The sequence below is a fragment of the Phyllobates terribilis genome, unplaced genomic scaffold, assembly GCF_046119375.1.
Source record: "Phyllobates terribilis strain yellow unplaced genomic scaffold, ASM4611937v1 Scaffold_7__3_contigs__length_470593459, whole genome shotgun sequence".
NCBI classification, from domain to species: domain Eukaryota; kingdom Metazoa; phylum Chordata; class Amphibia; order Anura; family Dendrobatidae; genus Phyllobates; species Phyllobates terribilis.
In genome coordinates this window covers 42,666,116-42,691,814 of record NW_027362767.1, presented here as the reverse complement: position 1 = coordinate 42,691,814, position 25,699 = coordinate 42,666,116, and the positions used below count along the sequence as shown (strand labels likewise).

Genomic DNA, 25,699 nt, shown 5'->3' with positions numbered 1-25,699 from the left:
CTGTGATGATCACGTGACAGCCAGCAGGCGAGGACGCGCACGTCAGAGGAGATGGTGGAGGCGCGCCCGGCAGCCGGTGTGTGAGGCAGAAGCCGTGCTCCTGAGGGGGCGGCGGAGTAACGGTTTCAACGGACGGTGCGGCCTCCATGCCGGGGCTCGAGAGGCTTCATGAGCACTGAGAGAAGCGGGACGTCGCCGGTATGAGTCTCTCCGGGCTTCGGTCACCGGAGGAGAACGGCGAGTGTGACTGGGAGGAGGAAGAAGAAGAAGAGGAGGACGGGGAGGCCGGGGGAGAAGAAGGGCAGGACCGCCGGTGTCCCTCCTCCTCCCTCCGGCGCCGCCGTTCTCCCATGTCCCGGGGCCTGGAGCTGCACCTGACCGGCCATGATTTCCCCCCGGTGCCGGGGCTGGCCGGGTCCCCCTCGGAGGGTGAGGACGGGGAGGAGCGGCTGCAGATCCCGGGCCGGCGGCGGACGCGCTCCAGCAGCTCCCGGCACCGCTATGAGGTAGTGACGGAGCTGGGCGCGGAGGAGGTGCGCTGGTTCTACCGGGAGGAGAAGAAGAGCTGGAAGCCATTCATCGGGTACGACTCCCTGCGCATCGAGCTGGCCTACCGCCGCCTGCTGGAGCTGAGCGCCGCCCCGGAGGGGGAAGAAGCCACCGCGGAACAGGGAGAGCCGGAGGCTGCCGGCCTGGACCTCATCACCATCGGGGACATAGGCAAGATCGAGCCGGTGTGTGTGCGGAGCGGCCTGTACGAGGTGGACGTGGCCGAGGGGGAGTGCTACCCGGTGTACTGGAACCGTAAGTGACTACTGCCCCAACATCCAGTGTGTGCTCCTCACAACTCCCCTACCCCCCAACATGCAATGTGTGTGTGTGCCTTACAACTCCCCCACCCCCCAACATGCAATGTGTGTGTGCCTCACAACTCCCCCACCCCCCAACATGCAATGTGTGTGTGCCTCACAACTCCCCTACCCCCCAACATGCAATGTGTGTGTGCCTCACAACTCCCCCACCCCCCAACATGCAATGTGTGTGTGCCTCACAACTCCCCCACCCCCCAACATGCAATGTGTGTGTGCCTCACAACTCCCCCACCCCCCAACATGCAATGTGTGTGTGCCTCACAACTCCCCCACCCCCCAACATGCAATGTGTGTGTGCCTCACAACTCCCCCACCCCCCAACATGCAATGTGTGTGTGCCTCACAACTCCCCCACCCCCCAACATGCAATGTGTGTGTGCCTCACAACTCCCCTACCCCCCAACATGCAATGTGTGTGTGCCTCACAACTCCCCTACCCCCTAACATGCAATGTGTGTGTGCCTCACAACTCCCCTACCCCCCAACATGCAATGTGTGTGTGCCTCACAACTCCCCTACCCCCCAACATGCAATGTGTGTGTGCCTCACAACTCCCCCACCCCCCAACATGCAATGTGTGTGTGCCTCACAACTCCCCTACCCCCCAACATGCAATGTGTGTGTGCCTCACAACTCCCCCTCCCCCCCAACATGCAATGTGTGTGCCTCACAACTCCCCTTCCCCCCAACATCTAGTGTGTGTGCGCCCCTCACAACTCCCCTTCCCCCCCAACATCTAGTGTGTGTGCGCCCCTCACAACTCCCCCTCCCCCCCAACATCTAGTGTGTGTGCCCCTCACAACTCCCCCTCCCCCTCCAACATCCAGTGTGTACCTCACAACTCCCCCTCCCCCCCAACATCCAGTGTGTGTGTGTGCACCTCACAACTCCCCCTCCCCCACAACATCCGGTGTGTGTACCTCACAACTCTCCCTCCCCCACAACATCCAGTGTGTGTGCGCCTCACAACTCCCCTACCCCCCAACATCCAGTGTGTGTGCACCTCACAACTCCCCCTCCCCCACAACATCCAGTGTGTGTGTGTGTACCTCACAACTCTCCCTCCCCCACAACATCCAGTGTGTGTGTACCTCACAACTCTCCCTCCCCCACAACATCTAGTGTGTGTGTGTGTGTGTGTGCACCTCACAACTCCCCTACCCCCCAACATCCAGTGTGTGTGCGCCTCACAACTCCCCTACCCCCCAACATCTAGTGTGTGTGTGTGCACCTCACAACTCCCCTACCCCCCAACATCCAGTGTGTGTGTGTGTGTGTGTGTGTGTGTGCACCTCACAACTCCTCTACCCCCCAACATCTAGTGTGTGTGTGTGCACCTCACAACTCCTCTACCCCCCAACATCTAGTGTGTGTGTGTGCACCTCACAACTCCTCTACCCCCCAACATCTAGTGTGTGTGTGTGCACCTCACAACTCCTCTACCCCCCAACATCTAGTGTGTGTGTGTGCACCTCACAACTCCTCTACCCCCCAACATCTAGTGTGTGTGTGTGTGCACCTCACAACTCCTCTACCCCCCAACATCTAGTGTGTGTGTGTGTGTGCACCTCACAACTCCTCTACCCCCCAACATCTAGTGTGTGTGTGTGCACCTCACAACTCCTCTACCCCCCAACATCTAGTGTGTGTGTGTGCACCTCACAACTCCTCTACCCCCCAACATCTAGTGTGTGTGTGTGCACCTCACAACTCCTCTACCCCCCAACATCTAGTGTGTGTGTGTGCACCTCACAACTCCTCTACCCCCCAACATCTAGTGTGTGTGTGTGTGCACCTCACAACTCCTCTACCCCCCAACATCTAGTGTGTGTGCACCTCACAACTCCTCTACCCCCAACATCTAGTGTGTGTGCACCTCACAACTCCTCTACCCCCCAACATCTAGTGTGTGTGTGTGCACCTCACAACTCCTCTACCCCCCAACATCTAGTGTGTGTGTGTGCACCTCACAACTCCTCTACCCCCCAACATCTAGTGTGTGTGTGCACCTCACAACTCCTCTACCCCCCAACATCTAGTGTGTGTGTGTGCACCTCACAACTCCTCTACCCCCCAACATCTAGTGTGTGTGTGTGCACCTCACAACTCCTCTACCCCCCAACATCTAGTGTGTGTGTGTGCACCTCACAACTCCCCCTCCCCCCCCCCCAACATGCAGTGTGTGTGTGTGTGCACCTCACAACTCCCCTCCCCCCCCCCAACATGCAGTGTGTGTGTGTGTGCACCTCACAACTCCCCCTCCCCCCCAACATGCAGTGTGTGTGTGCACCTCACAACTCCCCCTCCCCCCCACATGCAGTGTGTGTGTGCACCTCACAACTCCCCCTCCCCCCCAACATGCAGTGTGTGTGTGTGTGTGCACCTCACAACTCCCCCTCCCCCCCAACAGGCAGTGTGTGTGTGTGTGTGTGTGTGCACCTCACAACTCCTCTACCCCCCAACATCTAGTGTGTGTGTGTGCACCTCACAACTCCCCCTCCCCCCCCCAACATGCAGTGTGTGTGTGTGTGTGTGCACCTCACAACTCCCCCTCCCCCCCAACATGCAGTGTGTGTGTGTGCACCTCACAACTCCCCCTCCCCCCCAACATGCAGTGTGTGTGTGTGCACCTCACAACTCCCCCTCCCCCCCCAACATGCTGTGTGTGTGTGTGTGCACCTCACAACTCCCCCTCCCCCCCCAACAGGCAGTGTGTGTGTGTGCACCTCACAACTCCCCCTCCCCCCCCAACAGGCAGTGTGTGTGTGTGCACCTCACAACTCCCCCTCCCCCCCCAACAGGCAGTGTGTGTGTGTGCACCTCACAACTCCCCCTCCCCCCCCAACATGCTGTGTGTGTGTGTGTGTGTGTGCACCTCACAACTCCCCCTCCCCCCCCCAACAGGCAGTGTGTGTGTGTGTGTGTGTGCACCTCACAACTCCCCCTCCCCCCCCAACAGGCAGTGTGTGTGTGCACCTCACAACTCCTCTACCCCCCAACATCTAGTGTGTGTGTGTGCACCTCACAACTCCCCCTCCCCCCCCCAACATGCAGTGTGTGTGTGTGCACCTCACAACTCCCCCTCCCCCCCCCCCAACATGCAGTGTGTGTGTGTGCACCTCACAACTCCCCCTCCCCCCCCAACAGGCTGTGTGTGTGTGTGCACCTCTCAACTCCCCCTCCCCCCCAACAGGCTGTGTGTGTGTGCACCTCACAACTCCCCCTCCCCCCCCAACATGCTGTGTGTGTGTGTGTGTGTGTGCACCTCTCAACTCCCCCTCCCCCCCAACATGCAGTGTGTGTGTGTGTGTGCACCTCACAACTCCCCCTCCCCCCCAACATGCAGTGTGTGTGTGTGTGTGCACCTCACAACTCCCCCTCCCCCCCAACATGCAGTGTGTGTGTGTGTGTGCACCTCACAACTCCCCCTCCCCCCCAACAGGCAGTGTGTGTGTGTGTGTGCACCTCACAACTCCCCCTCCCCCCCAACAGGCAGTGTGTGTGTGTGTGCACCTCACAACTCCCCCTCCCCCCCAACAGGCAGTGTGTGTGTGTGTGCACCTCACAACTCCCCCTCCCCCCCAACAGGCAGTGTGTGTGTGTGTGTGTGCACCTCACAACTCCCCCTTCCCCCCAACAGGCAGTGTGTGTGTGTGTGTGTGCGCACCTCACAACAGGCAGTGCGTGTGTGTGCACCTCACAACTCCCCCTCCCCCCCCCAACAGGCAGTGCGTGTGTGTGCACCTCACAACTCCCCCTCCCCCCCAACATGCAGTGTGTGTGTGTGTGCACCTCACAACTCCCCCTCCCCCCCCCCAACATGCAGTGTGTGTGTGTGTGCACCTCACAACTCCCCCTCCCCCCCAACATGCAGTGTGTGTGCACCTCACAACTCCCCCTCCCCCCCCAACAGGCAGTGTGTGTCTGTGCACCTCACAACTCCCCCCCCCCCAAACAGGCAGTGTGTGTGTGTGTGTGTGTACTCACAACTCCCCCTCCCCCCCCCAACATGCAATGTGTGTGTGCACCTCACAACTCCCCCCCCCCCCCCCCCAACATGCAGTGTGTGTGTGTGTGTGTGTGTGTGCACCTCACAACTCCCCCTCCCCCCCAACATGCAGTGTGTGTGCACCTCACAACTCCCCCTCCCCCCCCAACATGCAGTGTGTGCACCTCACAACTCCCCCCCCCCCCCCCCCAACATGCAGTGTGTGTGTGTGTGCACCTCACAACTCCCCCTCCCCCCCAACATGCAGTGTGTTTGCACCTCACAACTCCCCCTCCCCCCCAACATGCAGTGTGTGTGTGCACCTCACAACTCCCCCCCCCCAACATGCAGTGTGTGTGTGTGTGTGCACCTCACAACTCCCCCTCCCCCCCAACATGCAGTGTGTTTGCACCTCACAACTCCCCCTCCCCCCCAACATGCAGTGTGTGTGCACCTCACAACTCCCCCTCCCCCCCAACATGCAGTGTGTGTGTGCACCTCACAACTCCCCCCCCCCCCCCAACATGCAGTGTGTGTGTGTGTGTGTGCACCTCACAACTCCCCCTCCCCCCCCAACATGCAGTGTGTGTGTGTGTGCGCGCCTCACAACTCCCCCTCCCCCCCCAACATGCAGTGTGTGTGTGTGTGTGCGCGCCTCACAACTCCCCCTCCCCCCCAACATGCAGTGTGTGTGTGTGTGTGCGTGCCTCACAACTCCCCCTCCCCCCCAACATGCAGTGTGTGTGTGTGTGCGCGCCTCACAACTCCCCCTCCCCCCCCAACATGCAGTGTGTGTGTGTGCACCTCACAACTCCCCCTCCCCCCCAACATGCAGTGTGTGTGCGCGCCTCACAACTCCCCCTCCCCCCCCAAACATGCAGTGTGTGTGTGTGCGCACCTCACAACTCCCCCTCCCCCCCCAACATGCAGTGTGTGTGTGTGTGTCGCACCTCACAACTCCCCCTCCCCCCCCAACATGCAGTGTGTGTGTGTGTGTGTGTGCACCTCACAACTCCCTCCCCCCCCAACATGCAGTGTGTGTGTGCGCCTCACAACTCCCCCTCCCCCCCAACATGCAGTGTGTGTGTGTGCGCCTCACAACTCCCCCTCCCCCCCAACATGCAGTGTGTGTGTGCACCTCACAACTCCCCCTCCCCCCCAACATGCAGTGTGTGTGTGTGTGCACCTCACAACTCCCCCTCCCCCCCCAACATGCAGTGTGTGTGTGTGTGCACCTCACAACTCACCCTCCCCCCCAACATGCAGTGTGTGTGTGTGTGTGTGCACCTCACAACTCACCCTCCCCCCCAACATGCAGTGTGTGTGTGCGCCTCACAACTCCCCCTCCCCCCCAACATGCAGTGTGTGTGTGTGCACCTCACAACTCCCCCTCCCCCCCCCCAACATGCAGTGTGTGTGTGTGTGTGCAACTGCCCCCTCCCCCCCAACATGCAGTGTGTGTGTGTGTGTGCACCTCACAACTGCCCCCTCCCCCCCAACATGCAGTGTGTGTGTGTGTGCACCTCACAACTGCCCCCTCCCCCCCAACATGCAGTGTGTGTGTGCACCTCACAACTCCCCCTCCCCCCCCAACATGCAGTGTGTGTGTGCACCTCCCAACTCCCCCCCCCCCCCCAACATGCAGTGTGTGTGTGTGCACCTCACAACTGCCCCCTCCCCCCCAACATGCAGTGTGTGTGTGTGTGTGTGCACCTCACAACTCCCCCTCCCCCCCAACATGCAGTGTGTGTGTGTGCACCTCACAACTCCCCCCCCCCCCCCCCAACATGCAGTGTGCGTGTACCTCACAACTCCCCCCCCCCCCCCCCAACATGCAGTGTGTGTGCACCTCACAACTCCCCCTCCCCCCCCAACATGCAGTGTGTGTGTGCACCTCACAACTCCCCCTCCCCCCCAACATGCAGTGTGTGTGTGTGCACCTCACAACTCCCCCTCCCCCCCAACATGCAGTGTGTGTGTGTGTACCTCACAACTCCCCCTCCCCCCCCAACATGCAGTGTGTGTGTGTGTGTACCTCACAACTCCCCCTCCCCCCCAACATGCAGTGTGTGTGTGCACCTCACAACTCCCCCTCCCCCCACAACATGCAGTGTGTGTGTGTGCACCTCACAACTCCCCCTCCCCCCACAACATGCAGTGTGTGTGTGCACCTCACAACTCCCCCTCCCCCCCCAACATGCAGTGTGTGTGTGTGCGCCTCACAACTCCCCCCCCCCCCCAACATGCAGTGTGTGTGTGCGCCTCACAACTCCCCCTCCCCCCCCAACATGCAGTGTGTGTGTGTGTGTGCACCTCACAACTCCCCCTCCCCCCCCCAACATGCAGTGTGTGCGCACCTCACAACTCCCCCCCCCCCCAACATGCAGTGTGTGTGCACCTCACAACTGCCCCCTCCCCCCCAACATGCAGTGTGTGTGTGCACCTCACAACTCCCCCCCCAACATGCAGTGTGTGTGTGTGTGCACCTCACAACTCCCCCTCCCCCCCCAACATGCAGTGTGTGTGTGCACCTCACAACTCCCCCCTCCCCCCCCAACATGCAGTGTGTGTGTGTGCACCTCACAACTCCACCCTCCCCCCCAACATGCAGTGTGTGTGCGTGTGTGTGTGTGCACCTCACAACTCCCCCTCCCCCCCCCCCCAACATGCAGTGTGTGTGTGTGCACCTCACAACTCCCCCTCCCCCCCCAACATGCAGTGTGTGTGTGTGTGCCCCTCACAACTCCCCCTCCCCCCCAACATGCAGTGTGTGTGTGTGTGCCCCTCACAACTCCCCCTCCCCCCCAACATGCAGTGTGTGTGTGTGTGTGTGTGTGTGCACCTCACAACTCCCCCTCACCCCCCAACATGCAGTGTGTGTGTGTGCCTCACAACTCCCCCCCCCCCCCCCCCAACATGCAGTGTGTGTGTGCGCGCCTCACAACTCCCTCTCCCCCCCCCAACATGCAGTGTGTGTGTGTGTGCACCTCACAACTCCCCCCCCCCCCCAACATGCAGTGTGTGCGCCTCACAACTCCCCCCCCCCCCCCCCCCCCAACATGCAGTGTGTGTGTGTGTGTACGCCTCACAACTCCCCCCCCCCCCCCCCAACATGCAGTGTGTGTGTGCACCTCACAACTCCCCCTCCCCCCCAACATGCAGTGTGTGTGTGTGCGTGCGCGCCTCACAACTCCCCCTCCCCCCCAACATGCAGTGTGTGTGTGTGCGCCTCACAACTCCCCCTCCCCCCCAACATGCAGTGTGTGTGTGTGTGTGTGTGCACCTCACAACTCCCCCTCCCCCCCCAACATGCAGTGTGTGTGTGCGCCTCACAACTCCCCCTCCCCCCCAACATGCAGTGTGTGTGTGTGTGTGTACGCCTCACAACTCCCCCTCCCCCCCAACATGCAGTGTGTGTGTGTGTGCACCTCACAACTCCCCCCCCCCCCCCCAACATGCAGTGTGTGTGTGTGCGCCTCACAACTCCCCCTCCCCCCAACATGCAGTGTGTGTGTGCACCTCACAACTCCCCCCCCCCCCCCCCCCAACATGCAGTGTGTGTGTGTGCCTCACAACTCCCCCCCCCCCCCAACATGCAGTGTGTGCGCACCTCACAACTCCCCCCCCCCCCCCCCCAACATGCAGTGTGTGTGCACCTCACAACTCCCCCCTCCCCCCCAACATGCAGTGTGTGTGTGTGCACCTCACAACTCCCCCCCCCCCCCCAACATGCAGTGTGTGTGTGTGCACCTCACAACTCCCCCTCCCCCCCCAACATGCAGTGTGTGTGTGTGTGCACCTCACAACTCCCCCTCCCCCCCAACATGCAGTGTGTGTGTGCACCTCACAACTCCCCCCTCCCCCCCAACATGCAGTGTGTGTGTGTGCACCTCACAACTCCCCCCCTCCCCCCCAACATGCAGTGTGTGTGTGTGTGTGTGTACGCCTCACAACTCCCCCTCCCCCCAACATGCAGTGTGTGTGTGTGCGCCTCACAACTCCCCCTCCCCCCAACATGCAGTGTTGTGTGCGCCTCACAACTCCCCCTCCCCCCCCAACATGCAGTGTGTGTGTGTGTGTGTGTGTGTGTGCACCTCACAACTCCCCCTCCCCCCCAACATGCAGTGTGTGTGTGTGTGTGCACCTCACAACTCCCCCCTCCCCCCCCAACATGCAGTGTGTGTGTGCACCTCACAACTCCCCCCTCCCCCCCAACATGCAGTGTGTGTGTGTGTGCACCTCACAACTCCCCTCCCCCCCCAACATGCAGTGTGTGTGTGTGTGTGTGTGTGCACCTCACAACTCCCCTCCCCCCCAACATGCAGTGTGTGTGCGCCTCACAACTCCCCCTCCCCCCCAACATGCAGTGTGTGTGTGCGCCTCACAACTCCCCCTCCCCCCCAACATGCAGTGTGTGTGTGTGTGTGTGCGCCTCACAACTCCCCCTCCCCCCCCAACATGCAGTGTGTGTGTGTGCACCTCACAACTCCCCCTCCCCCCCAACATGCAGTGTGTGTGCACCTCACAACTCCCCCCCCCCCCCCAACATGCAGTGTGTGTACCTCACAACTCCCCCCCCCCCCCCCCCAACATGCAGTGTGTGTGCGCCTCACAACTCCCCCTCCCCCCAACATGCAGTGTGTGTGTGTGTGCACCTCACAACTCCCCCCCCCCCCCCCCCAACATGCAGTGTGTGTGTGCGCCTCACAACACCTCCTCCCCCCCCAACATGCAGTGTGTGTGTACGCCTCACAACTCCCCCTCCCCCCCCAACATGCAGTGTGTGTGCGCCTCACAACTCCCCCTCCCCCCCCAACATGCAGTGTGTGTGTGTGCGCCTCACAACTCCCCCTCCCCCCCAACATGCAGTGTGTGTGTGTGTGTGTGCACCTCACAACTCCCCCTCCCCCCCAACATGCAGTGTGTGTGTGTGTGTGTGTGCACCTCACAACTCCCCCTCCCCCCCCAACATGCAGTGTGTGTGTGTGCACCTCACAACTCCCCCTCCCCCCCCAACATGCAGTGTGTGTGTGTGTGTGTGCACCTCACAACTCCCCCTCCCCCCCAACATGCAGTGTGTGTGTGTGTGTGCACCTCACAACTCCCCCTCCCCCCCAACATGCAGTGTGTGTGTGTGTGTGTGTGTGTGCACCTCACAACTCCCCCTCCCCCCCCCCCAACATGCAGTGTGTGTGTGTGTGCCCCTCACAACTCCCCCTCCCCCCCAACATGCAGTGTGTGTGTGCGCCTCACAACTTCCCCCACCCCCCCAACATGCAGTGTGTGTGTGTGCACCTCACAACTCCCCCTCCCCCCCAACATGCAGTGTGTGTGTGCGCCTCACAACTCCCCCACCCCCCCAACATGCAGTGTGTGTGTGTGCACCTCACAACTCCCCCTCCCCCCCAACATGCAGTGTGTGTGTGCACCTCACAACTCCCCCTCCCCCCCAACATGCAGTGTGTGTGTGTGCACCTCACAACTCCCCCTCCCCCCAACATGCAGTGTGTGTGTGTGCCTCACAACTCCCCACCCCCCAACATCTAGGGGGGGTGTGTGTGTGCCTCACAACTCCCCACCCCCCAACATCTAGGGTGTGTGTGTGTGTGTGCCTCACAACTCCCCACCACCCCAACATCTAGGGTGCGTGTGTGTGTGCCTCACAACCCCCCAACATCTAGGGTGCGTGTGTGTGTGCCTCACAACTCCTCACCCCCCAACATCTAGGGTGCGTCCCAGCATCTAGGGTGCATGCGCGCGCCTCACAACTCCCCACCCCCCAACATCTAGGGTGCGTGCGCCTCAACTCCCCACCCCCTAACATCTAGTGGGTTTGTGAGTGCCTCACAACTCCCCATCCCCCAACATCTAGTGTGTGTGTGCCTCACAACTCCCCACCCCCCAACATCTAGGGTGTGTGTGTGTGCGCCTTACAACTCCCCACCCCCCAACATCTAGGGTGTGTGTGTGTGTGCGCCTCACAACTCCCCACCCCCAACATCTAGGGGGTGTGTGTGCGCCTCACAACTCCCCACCCCCCAACATCTATGGGGGGTGTGTGCGCCTCACAACTCCCCACCCCCCAACATCTAGGGGGTGTGTGTGTGTGCGCCTCACAGCTCCCCACCCCCCAACATCTAGGGGGTGTGTGTGTGTGCGCCTCACAGCTCCCCACCCCCCAACATCTAGGGGGTGTGTGTGTGTGCGCCTCACAGCTCCCCACCCCCCAACATCTAGGGGGTGTGTGTGTGTGCGCCTCACAGCTCCCCCCCCCCCAACATCTAGGGGGTGTGTGTGTGTGTGTGCGCCTCACAACTCCCCACCCCCCAACATCTAGGGGGTGTGTGCGCCTCACAACTCCCCCTCCCCCCCAACATGCAGTGTGTGTGTGCGCACCTCACAACTCCCCCTCCCCCCCAACATGCAGTGTGTGTGTGTGCACCTCACAACTCCCCCTCTCCCCCAACATGCAGTGTGTGTGTGTGTGTGCACCTCACAACTCCCCCCTCCCCCCCCAACATGCAGTGTGTGTGTACCTCACAACTCCCCCTCCCCCCCAACATGCAGTGTGTGTGTGTGTGTGTGCACCTCACAACTCCCCTCCCCCCCCACCATGCAGTGTGTGTGTGCACCTCACAACTCCCCCTCCCCCCCAACATGCAGTGTGTGTGTGTGTACACCTCACAACTCCCCCTCCCCCCCCAACATGCAGTGTGTGTGTGCACCTCACAACTCCCCCTCCCCCCCAACATGCAGTGTGTGTGTGTGTGTGTGTGCACCTCACAACTCCCCCTCCCCCCCAACATGCAGTGTGTGTGTGTGTGCACCTCACAACTCCCCCTCCCCCCCAACATGCAGTGTGTGTGTGTGTGTGCCTCACAACTCCCCCCTCCCCCCCCCAACATGCAGTGTGTGTGTGCGCGCCTCACAACTCCCCCTCCCCCCCCCAACATGCAGTGTGTGTGTGTGCGCGCCTCACAACTCCCCCTCCCCCCAACATGCAGTGTGTGTGCGCGCCTCACAACTCCCCCTCCCCCCCAACATGCAGTGTGTGTGCGCGCGCCTCACAACTCCCCCTCCCCCCCAACATGCAGTGTGTGTGCGCGCCTCACAACTCCCCTCCCCCCCCAACATGCAGTGTGTGTGCGCCTCACAACTCCCCCTCCCCCCCAACATGCAGTGTGTGTGTGTGCGCCTCACAACTCCCCCCCCCCCCCCCCAACATGCAGTGTGTGTGTGTGTGTGTGCGCCTCACAACTCCCCCCCCCAACATGCAGTGTGTGTGTGTGTGTGCACCTCACAACTCCCCCTCCCCCCCAACATGCAGTGTGTGTGTGCGCCTCACAACTCCCCCTCCCCCCCAACATGCAGTGTGTGTGTGTGTGCGCCTCACAACTCCCCCTCCCCCCCCAACATGCAGTGTGTGTGTGTGCACCTCACAACTCCCCCTCCCCCCCCAACATGCAGTGTGTGTGTGTGCACCTCACAACTCCCCCTCCCCCCCAACATGCAGTGTGTGTGTGTACCTCACAACTCCCCCCCCCAACATGCAGTGTGTGTGTGCGCCTCACAACTCCCCCTCCCCCCAACATGCAGTGTGTGTGTGTGTGTGCACCTCACAACTCCCCCCCCCCCCCCCCCCAACATGCAGTGTGTGTGTGCGCCTCACAACACCTCCTCCCCCCCCAACATGCAGTGTGTGTGTGTGTGTACGCCTCACAACTCCCCCTCCCCCCCCAACAGCAGTGTGTGTGTGCGCCTCACAACTCCCCTTCCCCCCCCAACATGCAGTGTGTGTGTGTGCGCCTCACAACTCCCCCTCCCCCCCAACATGCAGTGTGTGTACCTCACAACTCCCCCTCCCCCCCAACATGCAGTGTGTGTGTGTGTGCACCTCACAACTCCCCCTCCCCCCCAACATGCAGTGTGTGTGTGTGTGTGCACCTCACAACCCTCCCCCTCCCCCCCAACATGCAGTGTGTGTGTGTGTGTGTGTGTGTACCTCACAACTCCCCCTCCCCCCCCCAACATGCAGTGTGTGTGTGTGTGTGTGTGTGTGCGCCTCACAACTCCCCTCCCCCCCCAACATGCAGTGTGTGTGTGCGCCTCACAACTCCCCCTCCCCCCCAACATGCAGTGTGTGTGTGTGCACCTCACAACTCCCCCTCCCCCCCAACATGCAGTGTGTGTGTGTGCACCTCACAACTCCCCCCACCCCCCCAACATGCAGTGTGTGTGTGTGTGTGTGCGCCTCACAACTCCCCACCCCCCAACATCTAGGGGGTGTGTTTGTGTGTGCGCCTCACAACTCCCCACCCCCCCAACATCTAGGGGTGGGTGTGTGTGTGTGCGCCTCACAACTCCCCACCCCCCAACATCTAGGGGGTGTGTGTGTGTGTGCGCCTCACAACTCCCAACCCCCCAACATCTAACATCCAGTGTGTGTGTGCACGCCCCTCACAACTCCCCACCCCCCAACATCTAGGGGGTGTGTGTGCGCCTCACAACTCCCCACCCCCCAACATCTAGGGGGTGTGTGTGTGTGCGCCTCACAACTCCCCACCCCCCAACATCTAGGGGGTGTGTGTGCGCCTCACAACTCCCCACCCCCCAACATCTAGGGGGTGTGTGTGCGCCTCACAACTCCCCACCCCCCAACATCTAGGGGGTGTGTGTGTGTGTGCGCCTCACAACTCCCCACCCCCCAACATCTAGGGGGTGTGTGTGTGTGTGTGCGCCTCACAACTCCCCACCCCCCAACATCTAGGGGGTGTGTGTGTGTGTGTGTGCGCCTCACAACTCCCCACCCCCCAACATCTAGGGGGTGTGTGTGTGTGCGCCTCACAACTCCCCACCCCCCAACATCTAGGGGGTGTGTGTGTGTGCGCCTCACAACTCCCCACCCCCCAACATCTAGGGGGTGTGTGTGTGTGCGCCTCACAACTCCCCACCCCCCAACATCTAGGGGGTGTGTGTGTGTGTGTGTGTGTGTGTGCGCCTCACAACTCCCCACCCCCCAACATCTAGGGGGTGTGTGTGTGTGTGTGTGCGCGCCTCACAACTCCCCACCCCCCAACATCTAGGGGGTGTGTGTGTGTGTGTGTGCGCCTCACAACTCCCACCCCCCAACATCTAGGGGGTGTGTGTGTGTGTGTGTGCGCCTCACAACTCCCCACCCCCCAACATCTAGGGGGTGTGTGTGTGTGTGCTCCTCACAACTCCCCACCCCCAACATCTAGGGGGTGTGTGTGTGTGTGTGTGCGCGCCTCACAACTCCCCACCCCCCAACATCTAGGGGGTGTGTGTGTGCGCGCCTCACAACTCCCCACCCCCCAACATCTAGGGGGTGTGTGTGTGTGCTCCTCACAACTCCCACCCCCCAACATCTAGGGGGGGGGGTGTGTGTGTGTGTGTGTGTGCGCCTCACAACTCCCCACCCCCAACATCTAGGGGGGGGTGTGTGTGTTCGCGCCTCACAACTCCCCACCCCCCAACATCTAGGGGGTGTGTGTGTGTGCGCGCCTCACAACTCCCCACCCCCCAACATCTAGGGGGGGGGTGTGTGTGCGCGCCTCACAACTCCCCATCCCCCAACATCTAGGGGGGATGTGTGTGTGCGCGCCTCACAACTCCCCACCCCCCAACATCTAGGGGGGATGTGTGTGTGCGCGCCTCACAACTCCCCACCCCCCAACATCTAGGGGGGGTGTGCGCGCCTCACAACTCCCCACCCCCCAACATCTAGGGGGGGGGTGTGCGCCTCACAACTCCCCACCCCCCAACATCTAGGGGGTGTGTGTGTGTGCGCCTCACAGCTCCCCACCCCCCAACATCTAGGGGGTGTGTGTGTGTGCGCCTCACAGCTCCCCACCCCCCAACATCTAGGGGGTGTGTGTGTGCGCCTCACAGCTCCCCACCCCCCAACATCTAGGGGGGGTGTGTGTGTGTGTGTGTGTACGCCTCACAACTCCCCACCCCACAACATCTAGGGGGTGTGTGTGTGTGTGTGTGTGTGCGCCTCACAACTCCCCACCCCCCAACATCTAGGGGGTGTGTGTGTGTGTGCGCCTCACAACTCCCCACCCCCCAACATCTAGGGGGTGTGTGTGTGTGTGCGCCTCACAACTCCCCACCCCACAACATCTAGGGGGTGTGTGTGTGTGTTCCTCACAACTCCCCACCCCCCAACATCTAGGGGGTGTGTGTGTGTGTGTGCGCCTCACAACTCCCCACCCCCCAACATCTAGGGGGTGTGTGTGTGTGCGCGCCTCACAACTCCCCACCCCCCAACATCTAGGGGGTGTGTGTGTGTGCGCGCCTCACAACTCCCCACCCCCCAACATCTAGGGGGGGGGGTGTGCGCCTCACAGCTCCCCACCCCCCAACATCTAGGGGGTGTGTGTGTGTGCGCCTCACAGCTCCCCACCCCCCAACATCTAGGGGGTGTGTGTGTGTGCGCCTCACAGCTCCCCACCCCCCAACATCTAGGGGGTGTGTGTGCGCCTCACAACTCCCCACCCCCCAACATCTAGGGGGTGTGTGTGCGCCTCACAACTCCCCACCCCCCAACATCTAGGGGGTGTGTGTGTGTGCGCCTCACAACTCCCCACCCCCCAACATCTAGGGGGTGTGTGTGTGTGCGCCTCACAACTCCCCACCCCCCAACATCTAGGGGGTGTGTGTGTGTGCGCCTCACAACTCCCCACCCCCCAACATCTAGGGGGTGTGTGTGTGTGTGTGCGCCTCACAACTCCCCACCCCCCAACATCTAGGGGGTGTGTGTGTGCGCCTCACAACTCCCCACCCCCCAACATCTAAGGGGGGTGTGTGTGTGCGCGCCACACAACTCCCCACCCCCCAACATCTAGGGGGGGGTGTGTGTGCGCGCCTCACAACTCCCCACCCCCCAACATCTAGGGGGGGGGGTGTTTGTGCGCGCCTCACAACGCCCCACCCCCCAACATCTAGGGGGGGGGGTGTGTGTGCGCGCCTCACAACTCCCCACCCCCCAACATCTAGGGGGGATGTGTGTGCGCGCGCCTCACAACTCCCCACCCCCCAACATCTAGGGGGGATGTGTGTGCGCGCGCCTCACAACTCCCCACCCCCCAACATCTAGGGGGGATGTGTGTGCGCGCGCCTCACAACTCCCCACCCCCCAACATCTAGGGGGTGTGTGTGTGTGTGCGCGCCTCACAACTCCCCACCCCCCAACATCTAGGGGGGGTGTGTGTGTGTGCGCGCCTCACAACTCCCCACCCCCCAACATCTAGGGGGTGTGTGTGTGTGTGTGTGCGCCTCACAACTCCCCACCCCCCAACATCTAGGGGGGGTGTGTGCGCCTCACAACTCCCCACCCCCCAACATCTAGGGGGGGTGTGTGCGCCTCACAACTCCCCACCCCCCAACATCTAGGGGGGGGTGTGTGCGCCTCACAACTCCCCACCCCCCAACATCTAGGGGGGGTGTGTGCGCCTCACAACTCCCCACCCCCCAACATCTAGGGGGGGGGTGTGCGCCTCACAACTCCCCACCCCCCAACATCTAGGGGGTGTGTGTGTGTGCGCTTCACAACTCCCCACCCCCCAACATCTAGGGGGTGTGTGTGTGTGCGCCTCACAACTCCCCACCCCCCAACATCTAGGGGGTGTGTGTGTGTGCGCCTCACAACTCCCCACCCCCCAACATCTAGGGGGTGTGTGTGTGTGCGCCTCACAACTCCCCACCCCCCAACATCTAGGGGGTGTGTGTGTGTGCGCCTCACAGCTCCCCACCCCCCAACATCTAGGGGGTGTGTGTGTGTGCGCCTCACAGCTCCCCACCCCCCAACATCTAGGGGGTGTGTGTGTGTGCGCCTCACAGCTCCCCACCCCCCAACATCTAGGGGGTGTGTGTGTGTGCGCCTCACAGCTCCCCACCCCCCAACATCTAGGGGGTGTGTGTGTGTGCGCCTCACAGCTCCCCACCCCCCAACATCTAGGGGGTGTGTGTGTGTGCGCCTCACAGCTCCCCACCCCCCAACATCTAGGGGGTGTGTGTGTGTGCGCCTCACAGCTCCCCACCCCCCAACATCTAGGGGGTGTGTGTGTGTGCGCCTCACAGCTCCCCACCCCCCAACATCTAGGGGGTGTGTGTGTGTGCGCCTCACAGCTCCCCACCCCCCAACATCTAGGGGGTGTGTGTGTGTGCGCCTCACAGCTCCCCACCCCCCAACATCTAGGGGGTGTGTGTGTGTGTGTGCGCCTCACAGCTCCCCACCCCCCAACATCTAGGGGGTGTGTGTGTGTGTGTGTGCGCCTCACAGCTCCCCACCCCCCAACATCTAGGGGGTGTGTGTGTGTGTGTGTGCGCCTCACAACTCCCCACCCCCCAACATCTAACATCCAGTGTGTGTGTGTGCGCCTCACAACTCCCCACCCCCCAACATCTAGGGGGTGTGTGTGTGTGTGTGCGCCTCACAACTCCCCACCCCCCAACATCTAGGGGGGGTGTGTGTGTGTGTGTGTGTGCGCGCCTCACAACTCCCCACCCCCCAACATCTAGGGTGTGTGTGTGTGTGCGCCTCACAACTCCCCACCCCCCAACATCTAGGGGGTGTGTGTGTGTGCGCCTCACAACTCCCCACCCCCCAACATCTAGGGGGTGTGTGTGTGTGCGCCTCACAACTCCCCACCCCCCAACATCTAGGGGGTGTGTGTGTGCGCCTCACAACTCCCCACCCCCCAACATCTAGGGGGTGTGTGTGTGTGTGTGTGTGCCTCACAACTCCCCACCCCCCAACATCTAGGGGGTGTGTTTGTGTGTGCGCCTCACAACTCCCCACCCCCCCCAACATCTAGGGGGTGGGTGTGTGTGTGTGCGCCTCACAACTCCCCACCCCCCAACATCTAGGGGGGGTGTGTGTGTGTGTGCGCCTCACAACTCCCAACCCCCCAACATCTAACATCCAGTGTGTGTGTGCACGCCCCTCACAACTCCCCACCCCCCAACATCTAGGGGGTGTGTGTGTGTGCGCCTCACAACTCCCCACCCCCCAACATCTAGGGGGTGTGTGTGTGTGCGCCTCACAACTCCCCACCCCCCAACATCTAGGGGGTGTGTGTGCGCCTCACAACTCCCCACCCCCCAACATCTAGGGGGTGTGTGTGCGCCTCACAACTCCCCACCCCCCAACATCTAGGGGGTGTGTGTGTGTGTGCGCCTCACAACTCCCCACCCCCCAACATCTAGGGGGTGTGTGTGTGTGTGTGCGCCTCACAACTCCCCACCCCCCAACATCTAGGGGGTGTGTGTGTGTGTGTGTGCGCCTCACAACTCCCCACCCCCCAACATCTAGGGGGTGTGTGTGTGTGCGCCTCACAACTCCCCACCCCCCAACATCTAGGGGGTGTGTGTGTGTGCGCCTCACAACTCCCCACCCCCCAACATCTAGGGGGTGTGTGTGTGTGTGTGTGTGTGCGCCTCACAACTCCCCACCCCCCAACATCTAGGGGGTGTGTGTGTGTGTGTGTGCGCCTCACAACTCCCCACCCCCCAACATCTAGGGGGTGTGTGTGTGTGTGTGTGCGCCTCACAACTCCCCACCCCCCAACATCTAGGGGGTGTGTGTGTGTGTGTGTGCGCCTCACAACTCCCCACCCCCCAACATCTAGGGGGTGTGTGTGTGTGTGCTCCTCACAACTCCCCACCCCCCAACATCTAGGGGGTGTGTGTGTGTGTGTGTGCGCGCCTCACAACTCCCCACCCCCCAACATCTAGGGGGTGTGTGTGTGCGCGCCTCACAACTCCCCACCCCCCAACATCTAGGGGGTGTGTGTGTGTGCTCCTCACAACTCCCCACCCCCCAACATCTAGGGGGTGTGTGTGTGTGCGCGCCTCACAACTCCCCACCCCCCAACATCTAGGGGGGGGGGGGGTGTGTGTGTGTGCGCGCGCCTCACAACTCCCCACCCCCCAACATCTAGGGGGGGGGTGTGTGTGTTCGCGCCTCACAACTCCCCACCCCCCAACATCTAGGGGGGGGGGTGTGTGTGTGCGCCTCACAACTCCCCACCCCCCAACATCTAGGGGGGGGGGTGTGTGTGCGCGCCTCACAACTCCCCATCCCCCAACATCTAGGGGGGATGTGTGTGTGCGCGCCTCACAACTCCCCACCCCCCAACATCTAGGGGGGATGTGTGTGTGCGCGCCTCACAACTCCCCACCCCCCAACATCTAGGGGGGGTGTGCGCGCCTCACAACTCCCCACCCCCCAACATCTAGGGGGGGGGTGTGCGCCTCACAACTCCCCACCCCCCAACATCTAGGGGGTGGGTGTGCGCCTCACAACTCCCCACCCCCCAACATCTAGGGGGGGTGTGTGCGCCTCACAACTCCCCACCCCCCAACATCTAGGGGGGGTGTGTGCGCCTCACAACTCCCCACCCCCCAACATCTAGGGGGTGTGTGTGCGCCTCACAACTCCCCACCCCCCAACATCTAGGGGGTGTGTGTGTGTGTGCGCCTCACAGCTCCCCACCCCCCAACATCTAGGGGGTGTGTGTGTGTGCGCCTCACAGCTCCCCACCCCCCAACATCTAGGGGGTGTGTGTGTGCGCCTCACAGCTCCCCACCCCCCAACATCTAGGGGGGGTGTGTGTGTGTGTGTGTACGCCTCACAACTCCCCACCCCACAACATCTAGGGGGTGTGTGTGTGTGTGTGTGTGTGTGTGTGCGCCTCACAACTCCCCACCCCCCAACATCTAGGGGGTGTGTGTGTGTGTGCGCCTCACAACTCCCCACCCCCCAACATCTAGGGGGTGTGTGTGTGTGTGCGCCTCACAACTCCCCACCCCCCAACATCTAGGGGGTGTGTGTGTGTGTTCCTCACAACTCCCCACCCCCCAACATCTAGGGGGTGTGTGTGTGTGTGTGCGCCTCACAACTCCCCACCCCCCAACATCTAGGGGGTGTGTGTGTGTGCGCGCCTCACAACTCCCCACCCCCCAACATCTAGGGGGTGTGTGTGTGTGCGCGCCTCACAACTCCCCACCCCCCAACATCTAGGGGGGGGGGTGTGCGCCTCACAGCTCCCCACCCCCCAACATCTAGGGGGTGTGTGTGTGTGCGCCTCACAGCTCCCCACCCCCCAACATCTAGGGGGTGTGTGTGTGTGCGCCTCACAGCTCCCCACCCCCCAACATCTAGGGGGTGTGTGTGCGCCTCACAACTCCCCACCCCCCAACATATAGGGGGTGTGTGTGCGCCTCACAACTCCCCACCCCCCAACATCTAGGGGGTGTGTGTGTGTGCGCCTCACAACTCCCCACCCCCCAACATCTAGGGGGTGTGTGTGTGTGCGCCTCACAACTCCCCACCCCCCAACATCTAGGGGGTGTGTGTGTGTGCGCCTCACAACTCCCCACCCCCCAACATCTAGGGGGTGTGTGTGTGTGCGCCTCACAACTCCCCACCCCCCAACATCTAGGGGGTGTGTGTGTGTGTGTGCGCCTCACAACTCCCCACCCCCCAACATCTAGGGGGTGTGTGTGTGCGCCTCACAACTCCCCACCCCCCAACATCTAGGGGGTGTGTGTGTGCGCCTCACAACTCCCCACCCCCCAACATCTAGGGGGTGTGTGTGTGCGCCTCACAACTCCCCACCCCCCAACATCTAAGGGGGGTGTGTGTGTGCGCGCCACACAACTCCCCACCCCCCAACATCTAGGGGGGGGGTGTGTGTGCGCGCCTCACAACTCCCCACCCCCCAACATCTAGGGGGGGGGGTGTTTGTGCGCGCCTCACAACGCCCCACCCCCCAACATCTAGGGGGGGGTGTGTGTGTGCTCGCCTCACAACTCCCCACCCCCCAACATCTAGGGGGGATGTGTGTGCGCGCGCCTCACAACTCCCCACCCCCCAACATCTAGGGGGGATGTGTGTGCGCGCGCCTCACAACTCCCCACCCCCCAACATCTAGGGGGGATGTGTGTGCGCGCGCCTCACAACTCCCCACCCCCCAACATCTAGGGGGGATGTGTGTGCGCGCGCCTCACAACTCCCCACCCCCCAACATCTAGGGGGTGTGTGTGTGTGTGCGCGCCTCACAACTCCCCACCCCCCAACATCTAGGGGGGGTGTGTGTGTGTGCGCGCCTCACAACTCCCCACCCCCCAACATCTAGGGGGTGTGTGTGTGTGTGTGTGCGCCTCACAACTCCCCACCCCCCAACATCTAGGGGGTGTGTGTGTGCGCCTCACAACTCCCCACCCCCCAACATCTTGGGGGGATGTGTGTGCGCGCGCCTCACAACTCCCCACCCCCCAACATCTAGGGGGGATGTGTGTGCGTGCGCCTCACAACTCCCCACCCCCCAACATCTAGGGGGTGTGTGTGTGTGTGCGCGCCTCACAACTCCCCACCCCCCAACATCTAGGGGGGGTGTGTGTGTGTGCGCGCCTCACAACTCCCCACCCCCCAACATCTAGGGGGTGTGTGTGTGTGTGTGTGTGTGTGTGCGCCTCACAACTCTCCACCCCCCAACATCTAGGGGGGGGGGTGTGTGTGCGCCTCACAACTCCCCACTCCCCAACATCTAGGGGGGGTGTGTGTGTGCGCGCCTCACAACTCCCCACTCCCCAACATCTAGGGGGGGTGTGTGTGTGCGCGCCTCATAACTCCCCACCCCCCAACATCTAGGGGGGGGTGTGTGTGCGCGCCTCACAACTCCCCACCCCCCAACATCTAGGGGGGGGGTGTGTGTGCGCGCCTCACAACTCCCCACCCCCCAACATCTAGGGGGGGGGTGTGTGTGCGCGCCTCACAACTCCCCACCCCCCAACATCTAACATCCAGTGTGTGTGTGCGCGCCTCACAACTCCCCACCCCCCAACATCTAACATCCAGTTTGTGTGTGTTTCTGTGCGCGCTCCTCACAACTCCCCCACAACATCCAGGGTTGTGCGGGTGTGTGCCTCACGACTGCCCTCGACGTCCACTGTGTGTGTGTGCGCCTCACGACTCCCACCCCCCCAGCATCCTGTGTGTGCGGGCCCCTCACGACGAAGCGCCCCCCCCCCCCCCCCTTCCCGACGTCCAGTGTGTGTGTGTTTGTGTGAGCCTCATGACTCCCCCCGACTTCCAGTGTTTGTGTGAGCCTCATGACTCCCCCCGATGTACCGTGTGCTGGCCCCTCATGACTCCCCGCCACCCCCCCCAACCCGTCGTCCAGTGTGTGTGTACGCCTCACGACTCCCACCCCCCAGCATCCAGTGTGTGTGCGCCTCACAACTCCTCCCCCGACTTCCAGTGTTTGTGTGAGCCTCATGACTCCCCCCGACGTACCGTGTGTGCAGGTCCCTCATGACTCTCCCCGCCACCCCCCCCAACCCGTCGTCCAGTGTGTATGTGCGAGCCTCATGACTCCCCCCGACGTCCAGTGTGAGTGCGAGCCTCATGACTCCCCACGACGTCCAGTGTGTGTGAGTGCGCCTCACGCCCTCCCCCCGACGTCCAGTGTGTGTGTGCGCGCTTCACGACTCCCCCCGACATCCACTGTGTGTGTGTGCGCTCCTCTCCTCCAGCATTTTGTGCAGTTTGTGGGCCTTCTGCGGAAGCGTGAATCTGCTGGCCCTGTCTGCGGTACCCACAGTAATGTGGAAGCTGTAAGGGTATGTGCACACGATGCAGAAATGCTCAGGATTTTTTCCTGAGCGTTTCTGCATCTCTCTGGCAGGAAAAAACGCATGCGGATTGTACATGCGGTTTCCTGCCAGGGACATGCGGAAATGAAGCGGTCTTCACTTTCATTTCCGCATGCGGGTTGACAAGCGCTTCCCAAGCGATTTTAGCATCACTTGGAAAGTGCTTGTCAACTTCACACTATATAAATCCATGCAGCCGGCATGGATTTATATAGTGTGTGAATGTCTAAAAAATAAATCTATACGTTACCCTCTGATGGCCCCCGGTGTCCTGCTTCATCGGTCCCGGCTGCCGGCAGTGAAGACTGTAGGACCTTCCGACGTCAGCGTCACGTGACCCGTCACATGACTGACGTCAGCGAAGGTCCTTCTTCATTCAACCGCGAAGTGCCCGGGAAGCCGGCAGGACGCAGCGCGGGCCGTCAGAAGGTGAGAATATATGTATTTTTTATTTTATTCTTTTTTTTTTTAATGGTACCTGGGTCTGGATGAGAGTCCTCTCATCCACACCCGGGTACCATCCGCACATTAGACCGCATGAAAAGCGCATCAACATATACAGTGATGCGGATTCCATGCGGTCTAATGCAAGTCAATGGCGGCAAAAGAGCAGCGTTTCTGCAAAATTAATTGATATGCTGCGGATTTTTGACCGCAGCGTTTACGCTGCGGAAAAATCCGCATCATGGGCACAGCACATGCGGATTTCCATTGGGGAACATTGCTGCCATTCTACCATGCGTTTTTCATACGTTTCCGCAACTGCTAAAACGCCGCGGAAACGCATGAAAAACGCATCGTGTGAACTCAGCCTAAAAGTCATTCCCAGACCTCCCGGTTATAATGGGATCTGGCAGGATACTGGTGCAGACTGCAGTGCTCCTGTTACCAACTGCCACAGTTTTGAAAGCAGAGCATTATAACCTCAGTATAAGGCCAGGGCCACACGGGCCGAGTGAATCGATTATGTAAATGACACTCAGATCAGTGTCAGCTTAGTGTGATCCGATTCTCTGGAATGAAAGACTCTTATCACCGATGGAGAATAAGATTTTTGTGCAGTCCGATTTTTTTTTTTCCACGCACCCATAGCCTTGAATGGGTGCACGTGATCTGATTTGCGCAGCATGTTGCAAATTTTTTTTTTTCTCATGTAGAATCGGCATGAGAAAAAAATAAAAAAAGCTGATCAGCACTGCCCTATATCCGATAAAACATCAGATAGCACTTCAATGTTCCTGTGAACAGGCCCTAAGGCTATGTGCCCACGTTGCGGACCTGAAGCATATTTTTTACGCTTCTCCCTGGCGGGAAAATCGCATGCGGATATTACATGCGGTTTTCCCGCCAGGTAGAAGCGTTTGTGAGGCGTCTTTGCATGCATTTCCGCATGCGGGTTATCAAGCACTTCTCCAAGCATCACTTGGAAAAGTGCTTGACAACTTGTTCAGAATGGTAAAAAATAAAAAAATAAACTTTATACTCACCTTCTGATGCATTCTCTGCCCCGTCCGGAGTCTTGAGCGGCTCACGCTGTTGTGTGCAGGACCTGCGGTGACGTCATTGAGTCATGTGGTGGGTCACATGACTCAATGACGTGGCAGGTCCTTCAGACAACAGCGCGACGGAGGGAAAACATCAGAAGATAAGTATAAACTTTATTTTATTCTTTTTTTTACAGGTTCTTTGGTACCCAGGTCTGGAGGAGAGTCTCCTCTCCTCCAGACTTGGGTACCATCCGCACATTGATTCCGCAGCGCTTCCGCAAAATTAATGAACATGCTGCGGATTTTTGACTGCAGCATATACGCTGCGGAAAAATCCGCAGCATGGGCATTGACATTGCGGAATGCCATTGGGGACCATGGGGTGCGGATCTACATGCGTTTTTCAAGCGTTTAGGCTATGTGCCCACGTTGCATTTATGAAGCAGAAAATTTCTGCTGCATAAATGCAAGTCCTCTCCCGGAAAAACGCATGCGGAATTCCGCACGCGTTTATCGCGCATTTTTCGCGCGTTTATCACGCGTTTTCCACATGCGGAATTGCCTTGCGTTTTTTATGCATTGGACAAAGGCAATTCCGCTTGCGGAAACGCAAAATTAATTGACATGCTGCGGATTTTTGAACGCGGCATAAACGCTGCGGAAAAATCCGCAGCATGTGCATAGAACTTGCGGAATCCCATTGGGGACCATGGGGTGCGTATATACATGCGTTTTTCAAGCGTTTACGCTGCGGAAATTCCGCAGCATATACGCTTGAAAAATGCTACGTGGGCACACAGCCTTACGCTGCGGAAATTCCGCAGCATATACGCTTGAAAAACGCTACGTGGGCACACAGCCTTAATGTTATCTTGTATCCAGAGATATTTTTCCAGACCTTGTTACCTTCAGGTCTGGAAACATTGTTGCACTTCTATGTGTTTTATTTATTTTTATTTAAACTTTTCTTGGTGCTTTGCTCCCTTCAGCAGTCTTCACTTGTCCTTGATGAGGGGGGACATGACATTGACATGGGGTCTCTTGTGTTGACAGCTTGTACCATCTCATATGTGACCTGCTGCTTGACGGCTGACAGATCTAAGAAATGTCAGGTTACCCCACCTCTATCTTCCCTCAGCACTGATGACCGCACAGCTGTAACATGGCCTCTACATTATGACTTTATTATTATTATTATTGCGCCATTTATTCCATGGCGCTTTACATGTGAAAAAGGTGATATACATGGCAGATACAATAATCTTGAACAAAAACGAGTCACAACAGGCACAGGAGGAGAGGACCCTGCCCCTTGGAGGGCTGGATGTTGAAAGCCCCAAAAGGCTGTGTGCCCACTATGCGTTTTTTAAGCGTTTCCGCAGCGGCAATTCCGCTGCAGAAATGCATAAAAAACGCTTGATAGAAGGCCTGCCATGTTACCCAATGATGATCTGCATGTGCTGTGCACATACTGTGGAAATTTCCGCTGCGGTTTATCATTGCGGAAAAATCCGCAGCACTACCAATTATTTTGTGGAATCGCGGCGTTTTCGCCACCATTGACTTGCATTGGAACGCATGGAATCCGCATCACTGCATCTGCACATGCGAATATCATGCGTTCAATGTGTGGATGGTACCCGGGTTTGGAGAAGAGGAGACTCTCTTCC

General features: G+C 60.3%; 1 protein-coding gene across 2 annotated transcripts in view; it reads left to right on the top strand.

The window, feature by feature from the left end:
- Window positions 1–25,699, top strand: part of DDHD1 (DDHD domain containing 1) — a 54,973-nt gene continuing 29,274 nt past the window's right edge. For both annotated transcript variants that reach the window (XM_073638451.1, XM_073638450.1), the window contains exon 1: window positions 1–804. In XM_073638451.1, coding sequence (XP_073494552.1) covers window positions 201–804 — 604 coding nt within the window. In that variant the 5' untranslated portion in view covers window positions 1–200. The remainder of the gene's footprint in view (window positions 805–25,699) is intronic.